The sequence below is a fragment of the Trachurus japonicus genome, chromosome 23, assembly GCF_045865225.1.
Source record: "Trachurus japonicus isolate A0001 chromosome 23, Traja_1.0".
In the NCBI taxonomy this organism is placed as follows: Eukaryota; Metazoa; Chordata; class Actinopteri; order Carangiformes; family Carangidae; genus Trachurus; species Trachurus japonicus.
This window is the reverse complement of record NC_140929.1, coordinates 3,673,222-3,690,178: the sequence shown is the minus strand read 5'-3', so window position 1 is coordinate 3,690,178 and position 16,957 is coordinate 3,673,222. Positions and strand designations below refer to the sequence as shown.

Sequence of the window (16,957 nt, the reverse complement as noted above, 5' to 3'; positions counted from 1 at the left end):
GCAGCTGTGGTGGATGTTTCCACTGCTCCGACCGACAGGTGATGATGACGGATGGAGATGTTCCACTCGTCCTCCATCACACCAGCAGCTGCAGCGTTTATCTTCATCGGCCCGACTCGGCCGATGATGATACTACAGATATTTATACGTTAGAGAAACACAGTGAGTGTCTGCTGTTTATGACCGACCCCTTTACACACACACACACACTCACGTCAGGACATAAACACGCACACACACACACACACCCAGACAGTCGGTCCGTCCCCTTCAGTTATTTTTAGTCTAAAGTCAACACAGCTCTCAGTCTGATGACTCTAGTCTTCCAGTCGATAAAACTTTACTCGACGTGACATTTTCCATAGAAGACGATAAGCGGCGAGACAAAACTGTTAAAACGTCTGTCGGTGTGATGATCGCTGTAAAACTATTAGTAGAAAATACACAAATGCATAGAAACAACAGATTTGTTTTTAGCTTGACAGTAAAAAAAAAGAAAAAAAAGAAAAAGAAAATCACATCTCTCACTTCACTAGCAGGTGGTGTTTCTCTGATGTGGTTTAAAGGGGAACTATGCAAGTCTGGTTGCTTTTTACACTGTTTTGGTCTCTTCTTTTCTCTACAGCTCCCACATTCACAAGAGATTAGGCTTGACCACATGTGTTCGTGTCGAGGTGTCGTAAAGCAGTCCATGTTTCTGATGAATTAAGGTAAAAAAAAAAAAAAAAAATCTAAGCATAGTTCCTCTTTAAAATCTCCAAGGAAATAAAAAAAATTAGTGAGTTAAGAGTTTATGTTTGTGGCTGACTGAGTGAATGAGTGATATAGTTGTGCGAGGAGGTGACACGAAATGTTTTGGACTTTTCCTATTGGCTGTTGCCATTTCAGAACATCTGTGTGTTTATTTGTAGAAGTTAACAGATTATTATTTTTAATTTAGTCTCTTCAGTAACTTGTTTTTTTTTGTCATAATACTGTGTCCACAGCCAAAAATGTTCTTGTATCCTGATGAATGAAAAAATAAACAAACTTAATTGTCACTCTACTGCATTACAATGAGATTAAAAGGTATTTTCAGTATGAGACTGTAGCACCACATTATGTAATAATCTGCCACATTGTGTAATAAAATTATTTAACGCAATATATAATAAACTTTGTTGCATTTTGTAATAAGTTGTTACAACTAATTGCATCAGTTCTTACAAAATGTGGGTGTTGCACTTTTTTATGAATAAAAATGTAATAAATGTGGTGCATTATTTAACAACTTATTACACAATGTGGCTAAATTTGTTACATATTTCATTCAAGAATTTTATTACAAAATCATGGCATTATGACATAATGTGGCGCTTTAGAGACAAATATCACAATACGAAACAAAAACATATAACCTACACAACACTTTTGAACATTTTTAGCATTTATGCATTCATTTAATATGATTCTGAACTGAAATACTTTCGATCCTGATGAAATATTGTGGTTTTTTTGTCTGAATCTGTAACTTCCTGCTGAGAATCCGCCTCTTTGCAGACGATGTGATTTAGTTTCTCCTGAGTCGTGAAGTGGACCGGTCCCAGTGAAGCAGTTTCTGTATCAGACAGATGAGGCATCACCTCCTGATTGGATATAATGTTTATTAGAGTTTATCAGTGTTTATTGTCAGTCAGTGCAGGAGTTAGTTAGTTAGTTCGGTTGTTGTGGCGATCTGATTGGATCTGAGAACAGGAAGAGGAAGTAGTTAAGGCGGCGCTGGGATGTTTTGTTGAGTCTCTCGGCTGCTGCTGCCGTGCAACAGTGTGTTACATAAATAAACATTTTATTATATTAGATTTGCTATGACCCCTCCCCCACTCTTTGTTTTCAATCTGTCTCTCATCATAATCAAACTCACACTTTGGGTTTCTTCCTGTTTTTCTCTTTCAGTCACTCCCTCCTCTTCCTCTTCTTAATAAGAGGTTGTTTTACCTGGAGTAACTGATCCTCCTCTTTCCTTCACTGTCTCCTCTCATCCTTTTCTTTCCTTTCTGTTCCTCTCCTCTCCTCTCTTCTTCGCCTCTCCTTTCCTCTCCTTTCCTCTCTACTCCTCTCTTCTCTTCTCCTCCGTTCCTTTCCTCTCTTTGCCTCCTTTCCGTTCCTTTCCTCTCTACTCCTCTCTTCTCTTCTCCTTCGTTCCTTTCCTCTCTTTGCCTCCTCTCCTCTCCTCTCCGTTCCTTTCCTCTCTACTCCTCTCTTCTCTTCTCCTTCGTTCCTTTCCTCTCTTTGCCTCCTCTCCTCTCCGTTCCTTTCCTCTCTACTCCTCTCTTCTCTTCTCCTCCGTTCCTTTCCTCTCTTTGCCTCCTTTCCGTTCCTTTCCTCTCTACTCCTCTCTTCTCCTTCGTTCCTTTCCTCTCTTTGCCTCCTCTCTTCTCCTCTCCGTTCCTTTCCTCTCTACTCCTCTCTTCTCTTCTCCTTCGTTCCTTTCCTCTCTTTGCCTCCTTTCCTCTCCTCTCCTTTCCTCTCCTCTCTTCTCCTTCATTCCTTTTCTCTCTTTGCCTCCTCTCCTCTCCTCTCTTCTCTTCTCCTTCGTTCCTTTCCTCTCTTTGCCTCCTCTCCTCTCCTTTCCTCTCCTCTCCGTTCCTTTCCTCTCCTCTCTTCTCTTCTCCTTCGTTCCTTTCCTCTCTTTGCCTCCTCTCCTCTCCTCTCCTCTCCTCTCCGTTCCTTTCCTCTCCTCTCCTCTCCTCTCTACTCCTTTCCTCTCCGTTCCTTTCCTCTCTACTCCTCTCTTCTCTTCTCCTTCGTTCCTTTCCTCTCTACTCCTCTCTTCTCTTCTCCTCCGTTCCTTTCCTCTCTTTGCCTCCTCTCCGTTCCTTTCCTCTCCTCTCTTCTCCTTCGTTCCTTTCCTCTCTTTGCCTCCTCTCCTCTCCTCTCCTCTCTTCTCCTTCGTTCCTTTCCTCTATTTGCCTCCTCTCCTCTCCTTTCCTCTCTACTCCTCTCTTCTCTTCTCCTTCGTTCCTTTCCTCTCCTCTCTTCTCTTCTCCTTCGTTCCTTTCCTCTCTTTGCCTCCTCTCCTCTCCATTCCTTTCCTCTCCTCTCTTCTCTTCTCCTTCGTTCCTTTCCTCTCTTTGCCTCCTCTCCTCTCCTCTCCTCTCCAGCTGATCTTCCAAACTTGGTCATGTTCTTCGTTCTGCAGCCAAACACTCTCGAGGTTTAAACAACATCCATCACACACACACACACACACACACACACACACACACACACACACACACACACACACACACACACACACACACACACACACTCGGGCTCTGCTCTTTACTCAGTTTCTATTTTAGCTCGACCCTCTCAGACGACAGTCATCATGGCTCGCTGCAGGAGTTACTTGCGAGGACTCGCAATCTGTGTCACTGTGTTGCTCCTGGTAAGCTAAGCTAACTGCTAATTGCTAACCGCTAATTGCTAACAGCGTGTTTGTGTTTGGTTGTGACAGATGATGATGATGATGATGATGATGATGACGATGATGCACCTGGAATCTGAAGCAGCAGGAAGTGACATATAAGGAATCTGGGAGTAAAACATGTTTTAACTTTTAAAGTTTTCGCATCAATAGTTTATTTAAATCAGATTATTTACTATTTTAGCTCATTGCTTTATAAGGGTAAAGCATTGATTTGTTGTTCTGAAGCTTTCAGCCACATCACATGATCTTGATCACATGAAGTCGACAGGTTTCAGGACTGTTCCTCTTTTTCCCCCTGAATGCTTAAATTAATTTATTAGGCTTTGAAAAAAAAATGAAAATATCGTAATTAAAAAGAAAAATATACAGGTTTTTTTTACTCTACTATATTTATTAGACAGATTTTTTTAAATATAGTTATTTTACAGTGTTATATTTTTTATAATCTATATAGATTTTGATGTGGAGCTGAAAACATTCCTCTGCAGTGATTCCTGTTTCCTGCTTCCTGCTTTGGCTGCTGCCTTGTTATTGTTTACACTGTATCAGCTGATTAAAGTCATTAGTGTGCATGTTTCAGAGATGATGTGAGTGTTTTGTGTTGTTGTTGTTATTCAGAGCTTCACTTTTCTGCATCGTTTGTAGTAGATTTAACATTTCACATCTTTTGCTGTTTTTCACTAGTTTTCAGACATTTGAATTATTTGTGCTTGTTGTTTCTGACAGAATGAAACAACTGTGATTTTTTATTTGCTGTTGCGTTTAAGTACAGCTCAGTAAAAACAGACACTGATGACGGAGGTTTAGTGTGGGAAGCTGTGGAAAGTGTGTGTGTGTATGTGTGTGTGTGTGTGTGTGTGTGTGTTTTAAACTGTGACGTGTGTGATCCAGCTGATGGGAGTCTGATGAGCGTCTCTCTGGGGAGGAACAGCACTTTGAGAGGAATGTTGTTGCTGCTGCTGTTAAACACTTCCTCCTCCTCCTCCTCCTCCTCCTCCTCCTTTACTTTAACGCTCTTTCACTTTCCTTTGACTCTTTTCCTTCATTATCTCTGCAGGTGTCTGGTGTGGTGATGATCGGAGTCGGCTTTTCCTCCATCGATGGAAACATACCGGTTGCTGAGGTAATGCTGCTCCCTGCTGGGCTGGAAAACCGAGAGCAAAAACTGAACCCGAACAAATATGTGATTAATTATATAAATAAATGATTCAATATCCCTCCGTATTAGAAATGTAAAAGAAATAAACAAATCACACTGAATCAAAAATGATGTTAAGACGGTTCAACAATCAAGTAAAAAATATAAACACAAGTTATATTAATTCAAAAAAATTGGTTCAATATCACTGCGTATTACAAATGTTCATGTACAAATCACATTAAATCAAAAAATGATAAACATTTTTCCAAAAATCTAATCAAAAATGCAAACACAAATTAAACTGTTAAATAAAGAACTACTGTATGTTAATAAATATTTCAATATCTCCCCATAAATGAAATGAAATATATAAATGAATGTAATAACATATAAAATTGTATTAAAATAATTCATAAATAAAAATAATGAAAATTGAAAAGAAAAAATATCAAATAAAAATGTATAATGGAAAAGAATCAATATCTCTCCATAAATAATGAAATTCAATTTAAAACAAGATTTAATTATAAAATTGTATTTAAAGTGATTCAAGGCTATGCATAGATTAAATAAAAAATTTTTTTTAATAAAATTAATAACAAAAGTCATATTGAGCAAGAGAATTACGTTACAAAGGATTCAGTATCACTCCATAATCAAATGATATTGAGAAATTAAATAAACAAAATATGTAATTTACAAACTTAAAATTGAAAGAGCATTTACCACTATACTCACATTTAATCTATTCTCTCTGTCTCTCCCTCCCAGTTGTTTAAACAGTTGTCCAGCAGCGACGGTTTACTGGTTCTTCAGGTGTTCGGTCCAATCACAGTGGTTTTGTCTGTTCTGGGAATCTCTGCTGCGACGTTGGACATGAAACCTCTGCTGCTGCTGGTGAGATATTCACATACACACATATTGTACACAAACACACACACAAACACACACACAGACACACACACTAACCTGTGACTGTCCTCTCCAGTTTTCGGGGCTGATCTTCGTGCTGTTCGTGGCTCTGATGGTCGTGGCCTCTCCTCTGGTTCAGGTCCAGAGTCAGGTGACTACAACCTCCTGTCCTGTCTGATGCTGCCCCCTGGTGGCTGCTCCGCTCAACTACATCAACTATATACACATATCTGCTATCCATCTTTAAAGAGGAACTATGCAAGGTTTTAAGCTTAACTCTGCTTCATGCTACATTTTTACTTTAAGTAAAGGGATAGTTCACCCAAAATTGAAATTTCACCCATTATCTACTCACCCTCATGTGGACTAAGGGCTGGGAGAAGTTTCAGAGTCCTCCGTGGCTTCTCTGAGTTACAGGGGGTCTCGGCGTAGCAGTGCATGTCCATATAACGGTTGCAAATGGATACCAACTGTCTTCGTGACAAAAAGACACACCAAAAAACATCCAAATACCTCCATGCTGCTCGTATGTAATGTCCGTCTTGTATTGAAGCCCTGAAATGCGAAATTGTCCCGAAAAAAATTAAATAAGTCTATATTTCAAGCTTGTTTTGTAGCAGAAGCTTCACGAAGCTCCTCTTCCCGCTTTGTCCAAATTTGACGAACCGGGAAAAGGAGCTTTGTGAGGCTTCCGCTACAACAAGCTTGAAATAAATAAAAAAACACCGCCGTAATGCGTAATGCGCCCCGTAACCCATAATCTCTTGTTGATGACAGATAAGACTACACAGATATACACATGGTAACATGGTAGATGATAAATAACCTTATCCACCGGTCCATGGATTGGTTTCTCACCGGCTTCGTTGTTGGAAACAAATGCACATGGAGGAGAGGAGGGTTAGAGACACAGAGGAGGAGACACTGCACTTGCATAATTCCCCTTTAATCACTTATTAGTACTTTTATTTTGTACAGTATGAATCAAGTTTTAGCAACCATACAAAATATCTGTTCAATTGTGTTGTGTTGTTGTGTTGTGTAGATGGACAGAACGGTGGACGAGGTGTTCCTGAACGTGACGCCCCTCCACAAAACAGAACTTTACATCCAGAACGAACTGAACAAACTTCAGTCGTCAGTAAGAAGACGAAACCGATCGATCAGTCCAGATTAATTATGATTGTGTTCACAGCATAATAACAGATCTTTCTCCCTCTCTCTCCCTCTGCTCCTCAGTACTTTTGTTGTGGGTTGAGGAACGCTGAAGACTGGAAGAACGAACTTCCTGCTTCCTGTTTCTGCACGCCAAAGTAAGATAGCAAAACTCTTTAACCTCCAGAAGAACTGGGTTGAATGGGTTTCCAGAGGAGATTCTGATTTCATCCAACCTGTATTCCAGGTTCTTGAATAGTTCGTTAACGTTTACAAGTGTTGCTGTTGTGTTCCTCAAAGAGAATCTGTGGCACTAGAATATCTGGGTCTGGAAGAAGTTTTGAGTGTCTTCAAGAGTCTTTGACCTTCTACACAGTTTGTGGTTGAGATTTCTTTTCTTAAAAATCTTCTGAGGCTCTAGAATAATGAGCTCCTACAGACTCTTTTGCATTTTTCGATCTTTAGTCTTGAAAAAGATAGAGATTTTTTGAGAAGAGCAACACCTAACAACCTGTGTCTAGAAGGTTTGAGTTTCTTGAAGATCTCTTCAGCTTCTAGACTTCAAAAACCGCTGTTGATGTTCTTGATTGATTTTGAGTTTCATAATGAGTGTTTGACTTTTAGAAGAATCCAAATTCAGTCATAAAACATTTGAAGAGATTTTTGACTTTTCACTGGATCTTCGAGCCTCTAAAATGTCTAAAGTATTTGGAAACACTAAAGACTTTTGAGCTTCTCATTGGGTTTGCAAGATTCTAGAAAAGCGCATAACAATTAGTCTTTTGTTGAGATGATCTGACACCGACATCCTGACTCTGTTGATGCTTTTTGTTTTTTTTTAAGGATTTTATCTCAGTTGCTTCCTCATGTTTTCTTCTTCTCGTCTCAGTAATTCCAGCTCTGAAGATTCCTGTGTGATGTTGGACAATGAGTTTTATCCAGCAACCCAAAAGTTATGGGTTCACGCTGAGGTAACGATCTCATTACTTTGCTCACTTCTACTTTTTCACTTCCTCTTTTCTAACAGTTTTTTTTAACCACTTCTTCTTTTCCAACCTTTGATGTGTTTGATCTTTGTGGCAGCCCTGTGGTCCCATCCTGAAGAGCTACCTAAGCTTCCCCATCAAACTCAGGATAGGAATTATTTCAGCCGTGGCCACCCTCACGGTAAAAACGCACTGTTTTTATCCTAACTTTGACTCTTGAAAACTTCAGTTACTTTTATCATTTAATTTGATGATGGACAAAAGTTTCTACAAATGTGATGAGATTCTGGACTAAATCAACTCTAGTTCATAATTAGCTGCAAGTGTTACAAGTATGTATATTAAATTAAGTTTCCGATAAGTATTTACAACCAGTATGCTCAGGAGATTCTGCATACGCCATGTGTTTCAAGTTAAAGTTTCAGAAATGTTATAATTTTCAAAGACTTTATGGGTTTCTAGTTGTGGGTTTCTACAGTAGAAATGTCTAGGAGTTAAAGGAAGAGATTAAAGAAGATTCTAGATAAGTTTGTCCCACAGTTCACGAATGTCTAGAAAAATTGAGGAACTGAAGAAATTCTGGAAGTTCTAGAAGAGTTGGTCCCACATGAGGCCATACTTTATATTTCTAAGTTTGATTCTCTTGTAATTTGTATGTCTAGAAGTGTAATATAGCTCTAATGTTTCTAGAGGTTTTCCCGGGAAGATTAATAATAAAGAGGAGTTGTGAGGTTCTAGAAGTTCTCACAAGATGACTGAGTTTACGAACATGTTCAGATTTGGAGTTAAAAGATTCTAGTTCATCACAGTGATGCTGTAATACACTGTTTGTGCTGCAGATGGCGGCCATCGCTCTGTGTCTGATTCTGGGTCTGGAGGAATATTGGAAGAAGCCTCCGGTGGAAACCACAGTCGACGACTTCAACAGAGTGAAGTACCAACCCAAGCCCACACTCACCTGACCTCTGACCTCTGACCTCTGACCCAGAACCAAGGCACTGATACCTATATAAAACCCATGTCGTCCAGGTTTACGAGAGATTGTAATTGTTTTTGAAAACAGTGTATTTATATTGAACTTGCGTCCGGACTGATGCCACCTCACTGAGCTTTCTCTAATCACTGATCTTATTTAACCAGAAGATTTATTTTGAGACAATGAACCAATCAGCTCTTCAGACCCCAACGCTTTCCTGCCACGTTCTTCCACTGTGTCACTGCAGGACCAGACAGGTGAAACTGGGAATGGGTCTGTCAGGTTGAAAACAGGAAAATTGACATGTGTGTTCGTTTATTCCAAGAAAGGACAAACAACGATGTGCTAGTTAACTATTTATTAAATTGGATCATCAAACGAATCAAATACAAGAAACTCTCCTGTTCAAGAAATCGCAGTCTGCAAGCAGTTAGCTGCAATCGCCATCCCAAGAGAGCGAGAATTCTGGGGAGTGGCTTTTGGTTTAGACTTAGCCCTCCATTCGTTGGTGCGCTCAGGCTGGCACAGGTTGGTCCCGTCTTTTCAGCACACGAACCTCTGGGCCTGAATCAAAGCAGAAATCCTGCCTACACTGCCACAACTTTTTGTCCCAGGTCTCTGAGAGTCCAAGGCCATAACACAGATAATTCAAAACACATTCTGCACAATATGTTCAAAGCAAGGAGCGCTACGTGGACTCCTTTCTCAAATCTAGAGGTGCTCTTTGGAGAGGGATCCAAGGGATGTGGAAAAACAAAGAAAAACTCCAAGGCACTCTCTTGAGTTCATAAAAATGCCTTTAATTCATCTGGCATTGTCTCAATGACATGTTTAAAATGACTACGACGTGTTTCGGCATCGTTTCCAAACTGATGAAGGCTTGATGCCGAAACGCGTCGTAGTCTTTATTGTAGTCGTAGTCATTATTGTAGTCGTAGTCGTAGTCATTTTGCAGATGTGATGTTCATGAGATTTTCATACGTTATAGACTAAGGCCCTGTCCCATTTTGACCAATTCCACTCGATTTCGGCCCTAGCACTCGGTTTTGTGCGTTCTCGTAAGGGTTGGGTGCCCCAATTCTTTAAAGAGTAAACAGGAAGTGGTTTTCAACCCTTAAAACAGCCCCTTCAATCGGAGGGGCTCCAGGTTTATCAGACGAAGAAAGATCATCAAGGTAACACAACCTTTGGAGCCGGCATTTTCAAACCTGAATGAAAACCCCCTCCAGGTTGTGGCTCCTATTTCTAACACTTCCCACTTCATTGTCAGCGGGTTTCTTCCCTTCGGAGGCCTCTCCAAACAAAGCGCTGGTGTTGAGGGAGGAGAAATGGGACTGGGCCAAAAACGTTTCTCCTGTTTGCTCCACTAAGGTTTGTTGTGGCCTTTTAGTTGCAGTTCCCTCCTGCAGCCACAAGATGGCAGCGACGTGATGAACGCACTCAGTTACAGTCAGCTCAGCTTCTGCAGGGAAACTACAGTATTTACTACTATACACTCAGTGAGCACTTTATTAGGAACACCACACTAACACTGCAGGGCTGCCTTCTGTGTGGGATGGATGTTAGAAGCTTTTGGGTTTGTTTGTTTTTTTTTCAGCGAAATGAACCTTAAAAGTCAAAGTATTTGTTGACTAAGAATGAAACCTTTGATTTTTTTTATACTTTTCTTACTGCCAACAAATTGTAATAAAAGACTGTGTGATTGTGCGTGACTGTGTGTGTGTAAAGGCTGATTTATCTATTAAAAACACATCAGAGTGTGGCACCACTGCTCTGGCTGATATGGTCCTTCATTATGAAAAAATGTGAGCGCTGTGTTTATTCCTCAACAGCCCCTGTTCCCAGTCTCTGGGGAGAACATCCTGATTGGCTGACGTCCAAGATCCCATTCAGGAACATTACTCATACTATAAACGATCACTTTCTTTCCTCCTCCGCTTCTCGGAATACATGAAATGAAGATCATTTGACACATCAAATTAAAATGGTGGGATTGGAGATGATTAAAGTGGAAACAAGAAAAACTAAGCTCTGATTCAGAAATCTCTTGTCATTTATTTTAATTTTTGACTATTCTTTAATCTTTGTTTTGTTTGGGTTTTTTTTTTTTTGTGATCAAATATTTATTATTGTATTGTCTTGTCCCATAGTTCTGGATGTTTGACAGAAAACATCAGCCCCTGTTTACATCTGACGCACTGTTCTGCTTTTATACCGTAAGGAGCTTTTAGTATTTAATTAAATCTAAATGGAAGTTTTTCTCTCCAGTTTTCATTATGATTGTCTGACAAGCTCAGATGTTTCAGGTTGACTTTGTCTCCATGTGTCTCTATCCGTCTTCGCTCAGCTGGATTTCCGCCGACCAGTGACTGGCAACTTTCATGTGCACAGGAAAACACTGGATCTAGTGAGGAATGCACCACCAGCTCCGTCGTCTCACGGTTCAGCTCGGCTCTGATCGGGTGCAGCAGCTGTCACCTCAACTTGTGCCAGTTCATAATGAACTAAAAACTCTGTCACTACGACGTCGTCAAAGCTCTGATGTCTCTGATGTGTGATTGGTCTTTGTTGAATATTGTGTTCTAGGGTGGAATTTCCTGGTCTATGCCAACATCCTGTTTCAGCCTGTTGTTTATGAAGCATGCAAACCCCTCCCTCCCCCATATTTATGTGACATTCTTGTGACAGTGATACTGTATGACGGGAGACTGGGGCACCGAAAAGGGGGGGTAAAGGATACGGATTGTAGGGGCCCATGATTGAGGGGGGCCCAGAGAGGCCCCTAATGATGACGAAATGATAATACAGTAAAAATAATGACACCAAGTTATTAAAGCAGAAGTAAGCGATCCGGTGGTTTTGGCTAACTTCTTGTCAGCAGATGGAGTTAACAGTCCCCGCCCTCGTCCCTACGTCACCACATTCACGCGCATCCCTTCAGAGGTTGCGCTAGACTTTTTCGTCGCCGGTCATTTTGACTGACGGGGTCATAAAAATTCCGTCATAATCTATTTTTACCGGTCACTTTATTTATTTTTTAAAATGATAATAATGCCATATTCAATAGCATTCAATTTTAATTCATGTTTAATTCATATCAAGTCCAAACAAATTGAACAGAGAATGCTCCGGAGCAGAGTCGGCGTCAGAGCACATCTAACCGTGCGTCAGTCAGTGAATGCGGGGGTCACTTTCTGCCACTCAACATCTAAATACAACGTAAATACCTGATGATGACATTAGTTTTCTGTCAACAATCAACATGCTAGCCCATGTGTTAGGCTATACCAAAACATCCAAAGGAGCACGTTTTCACATAGGCACCGCATAGTGCACCGGCGTTAGCTCTCTCTCTCTCTCTCTCTCTCTCTCTCTGTGCCTCTCATCTCTCTTTTACGCACACACGCACGCAGCCACTGCGCATCACTGAAACAACTGAAGCTATAGACCACACAGCCAGATGCAGCACAAATTCAGACAGGACAAGACCCACTCAGCTTTACGTGTTATAAACAATGCCACGGCGGGCAGAATACATTAAAATAAGGCTTAACGTTACCTTTAGAAGAGTTGTATGCGGCGAGTGTGTGAAACGGTGATGTCCTGCCCCCACCGCTCTACCTGTACCGAGACACACCGCTGTGTAGCTACAGCTACGTAACTTAACAGCTGACTACTGTCGGCCCCTCGGACACTGCAGCTGAATCTCGCCCGTTAAATCATTATCGACCGTCATATTTGCACTGACACGACTCCCATCAACATTTAATCCACTTGTAATGTCTGGAGTTTGAATACTGCGGGAAGCTTTCTGTCTTCTTCTCTGTTGTTGGTGTTTCTGTGTGGCAGCGCTACAGCCACACACGCTCCACACAGGCCTAGAGGAGGTACTACAGCGTTCTACTGAGCGCACCAGCCAGCTGTGAGTTTTTTTTTTTTTTAATCTAATTCTCACCATAGTGACTTTGAGACATTGTATATGTTTTATATCGTTATCCACCGCTCCATTTATTGATTATCCGCCGGCTTCATTGTAAACAAACGCACATGGCCAGACAGCCATGGCTGTGAATTGCAATCTGTCAAAATGACGGATGGCCTCAAAATTTTTCCGTCACCGTTTTAAAAAAACGGTCAATGACGGAAAATATCCGGTTAACGCGACCCCTGCATCCCTTGGCTGCACACACAGAGAGGACCGCCCCTTTATGCCGTTCTCTCTCCTCATTGGATAAAGGTTGTAGGATACAAGGAAAGTTTTCTCCTCGGCTTACAGCAGAGCAGAGTGACTGACAGACCCATGTTTCAGACCAAACACTCTATAAAAGTGATTGCCGTCGGAAGATAGAACTATTTAAGACTTATATTAACACTTTAACTAACTGCTTTTCTGCTTTAACTAACATATAATCACGAATGTTTTATTTTCAATGTCCTGGTAACAATAACTTTATTGTTTTGGAAACATCAACGCCTGCCCTGCAGTAATAATACATTTTACTACAGTCTCAAAACAATACAAAGGTGAATCTGTTATGGGAAATGAAAAATGAATTCCATTGTATTCAGAGTGCTCAGTTCTTCCCCTACTGTACATGTCAACTGTCATGTTGTTCCTCTTTCACAAATATGGTAATGATAGTCAAAAACACCATTAAAATGGATAATTGTATATAAAATAGCATCAAAAAATTAAATTTCGCCGCTGTGTTGGGGGCCCTGTAAAGATTCTTTTCATGGGGCCCAAAATCCCTACCGGCGCCCCTGACGGGAGATATCAGATACCACCAGCCAGGCTTGAGCTGTGTTTATATTTCACATAGATAGAAAGACTTTATTGTCCACCGTAGTGGAAATTTGTCTTCAGCCTCTCCAAGACAACAAAGCACAAGACAAATCAAAGCACTCCACAGCATACCCTTCCTCTGTAATAATTACAGTTAAAACTGAAATCATAAGTGCAAAACCAACCTTTTCATGGATACGGAAGCCTTACAACATAACCAAGAGATGAGAAACAAATGGGATGATAAATAATTGTTTTTAGTGTGTTTTACAGCTGACTCAGGTCAAAACTGACCCGAACACCATAGATGGCAGCAGAAAGCTGACAAGAGGAAGGTTCCATTGAAGCCAAGGGTCATACTGACAATAAAGGCCAAGGGGCCCACACCCAAAAATATTAAAACCAATATTTTACAGCTGATTTAAAATACGGGTCAAAACTGATCCGAAACACCATAGATGGCAGTAAAAAGCTAACACAAGACAAAGGATACACTTAAAAAAACAAGAAACAAATTGAAATTTTGTGCAAAACAGGCATAGACAACAGCAGCAGCAGATACAACAGCCCTCTAAGGGGGTTGCCATGGTGCAGTCAAACAATCATGACATTCAGAGCTTGTAAGGCCTGAGGAGGAATAAAGGATTTCTTAACTCTTCGGCCGGATGGGAGCAGTTTGAACTCTGAGTTTATGGGATGTGTAACATCATTGACGTTACCGAGCAGCTTCCCTGCAGGATTTACTCAGAGATAGACAGAGTACTCGACCCCAGTACTTGAGTAAGAGTACAAATACTACTGGTCAATATTTACTCCATTACAAGTAAAAGTAGCTCAGTTGACATGTTACTCCAGTAAGAGTAAAAAAGTACTTGCTTTTAAAAGTACTTAAGTATCCAAAAGTACATGCTTTTAAATTTACTTTAAGTAAAAGTAAAAGTAAATTTCTTATTTTTCACATCATGAATTACTATATTTTTTTCTAAATGAATGTAAGGAGCTTTTAACTCTTGTTTCTGAGAATGAACTCTTTGAAAGCAGCTGCACTGATGTGCTGCTTTTAGGGGTTAGGGTTTCCTTCTCTGACAAACACAGCTGGTGTCCAATAGGATTTTAGAAAAAAAAAGAGCAGACCTGAAAGTAACGAGTACTTTTCAGCCTTCCTAGAAATTAACTCGAATAAAAGTAAAAATATTTGTCTTGGAAATGTATTCAAGTAAGAGTAATAAGTACCAAAGAAATCTAATACTCAAGTAAAGTACATCCTCTGGATATGTATATGTGGTGTGAATGTGGTATGAATGAATAATGGTTTCTGTAAAGTGCTTTGGGTATCGTGAAAAGCACTATATAAATGTAAATGATTATCATTATTATTATTAAGTACAGTACTCAAGTAAATTTACTCCGTTACTGTCCACCACTGTATTTACTATGGAGGAAAGCTTCTCTTTGTCATACCAGGCAGCTAAACTGCAAAATACTTCCAACAAGGCCTCTGTATGTCATTTCCAGTATATGTCTAAAGCTCTTTAGTTTCCACTTTCTGAGTTCTCATTGAAGCTCAAAGTGATCAATGATTGCACCCAAATACATTGACCTACGACCTCCAATCTGGTTGTTGAGAGCAACGGGGGTGATATTAGTAACTTATTGGATCAGACTCAGTGGACGACGTTGTTTTGAGAAGAAGCAGCTGCAGCAGAGTCATAATGAGCCGTTTACTGTGGCTCCATCAACATGTGAAAACCACTGAGATCCGTCTTCATCGTGACTGAAAGTTGTTGGAGCACTGTGGTTCTGGGTGGATGTAAATATGAAATGATCTCAGCCTCTCGTACAGTCGCTGCTCTGTAGAGACTCTGTACTGTACCTGTGTCCCAATTCGAAGGCTCTTCCAAATCCGGCCTTCCTTTGCCTGTTCTATAGGAGGATGCACCCCACCTCTCCTTTGCTTCCTCCCGTATCCCAAGATTCTTTGTCCACCATTACTTATCAGCCACCTTGCAGGTCTGTCTTCCTAGAACAAGCAAAGGAAGGCCTGGCTTGGAGGAGCTTTGGAACTGGGACAGACTTTTAAATGCCACCTATGCAGCTGCTGAATTGTGACACAGCTAAAATTGCTCCTCATCTTCTTCCTTGATTAAAGTGTTATGCGAAAACTGCGAGTGTGCAAGTGATGGAGAAGAAAATGATTGATTCCACACAAGGTGTGATTGCTGTGCTGGGAAATGAACTCCAGTAAACCAAAGTAAATATGAGTGAACATTAGATTCTCACGTTGTTTTCTTCCACTTTGCAGCGTCTGCGGTCGACTGAAGCTTTTACTGAAGGTCCATTAGAAACAGAGAAATCTAAGCTCCTTTATTGATGTCATTCTGAGCTCCACACAGGACGACCGGTGCCTCTGCGTTGTTTTAGAGTCAACCTCGAGGGACCTCATGGGAAACACAAACCCCACAATCTGATACTGCCACTACACGAGTCGGAAACACTATTGTATTAAACAGCAGCGTCGCTGCAGCTTTAAGATTTCCTCTCATTACAACTCAGATGAAACAAACCAAAACATGGGCGTACTCTGACTCTCACGTAGTGGTCATTACTAATTCAATAACAGTTCTCGAAAGAAACATAAACCGTGATCAGACACAAACACTGAGAAAAATAAACTCGTGTCCAGTTTGATTTAAAACGGAGAAAAACTTGATCAAGAACTTAAGAATTAAGAATCAGGGAAAGACGCTCCTTCAGTATAAAGGTAGATGTTTATGTTAAAGCTCCATACAGTATAAAGGTAGATGTTTGTATTAAAGCTCCTTCAAAACAAAGGTAGATGTTTGTGTTAAAGCTCCATACAGTATAAAGGTAGATGTTTGTATTAAAGCTCCATACAGTATCTTCTGTCTCACTTCAAGCAGAATGGAGCTAGCCTAGCAGTCTGTCTTAGAAGTGTTTTTATTATTATTACAAGTTCATAGAATGTCCTCCGGTACGACATGTGCTGTTGTTGGATGCACAAACAACTCAAGGAAAGTTAAAGATTTTATGAATGGAGCCTGTAACGACCATAAAGCCAATCGCAAGAGTTGTGGATGTCCGGTTGCTACGTTAGCCGCTAGCTGTTGCTACGTAAACAACCGACTTCCGGGGTGGTGTGACGCAATGGATCATGGGAAAATAAAGTGGTGAATAAAGGTAGATGTTTGTGTTAAAGCTCCATACAGTATAAAGGTAGATGTCCATGTGTAGTGTGATTATAAAGCAGCTCTAGGTTCTATATTAATACTGTGAAAGTATCAAAGCCTCAGTCCACAGAGAAATGCACACAGCCTGTATTCAGAAACTGAGCCTTAAAACCAGCCGTCAGGACTTCCTGTCACTTTGTGATGTCACAACAGAGCAGTCACAAAGGTTTTCAGGGCCTTAATCTATTGGATCCAGAAAATCTCTTCTTTAACACGTTTTTTTGACTGAAACAAACTTAAAGTGTTTGGATGTAAAAAGTGTCTCTCTATCTTTGTCTTTAAATTGGTAGTTTTTTTTTTTG

General features: G+C 40.5%; 1 protein-coding gene across 1 annotated transcript; it reads left to right on the top strand.

Moving 5' to 3' along the window:
* Window positions 1-3,130: 3,130 nt before the first annotated feature.
* On the top strand, window positions 3,131-8,891 carry LOC146962339 (uncharacterized). Its single transcript, XM_085768962.1, has 10 exons — window positions 3,131-3,193; window positions 3,312-3,409; window positions 4,509-4,574; window positions 5,364-5,489; window positions 5,581-5,655; window positions 6,550-6,645; window positions 6,744-6,817; window positions 7,549-7,630; window positions 7,743-7,826; window positions 8,485-8,891. Exons 2-10 carry the CDS (start codon window positions 3,350-3,352, stop codon window positions 8,605-8,607), a joined length of 786 nt encoding a protein of 261 aa, XP_085625088.1. The 5' UTR covers window positions 3,131-3,193; window positions 3,312-3,349; the 3' UTR covers window positions 8,608-8,891.
* Window positions 8,892-16,957: the final 8,066 nt, after the last annotated feature.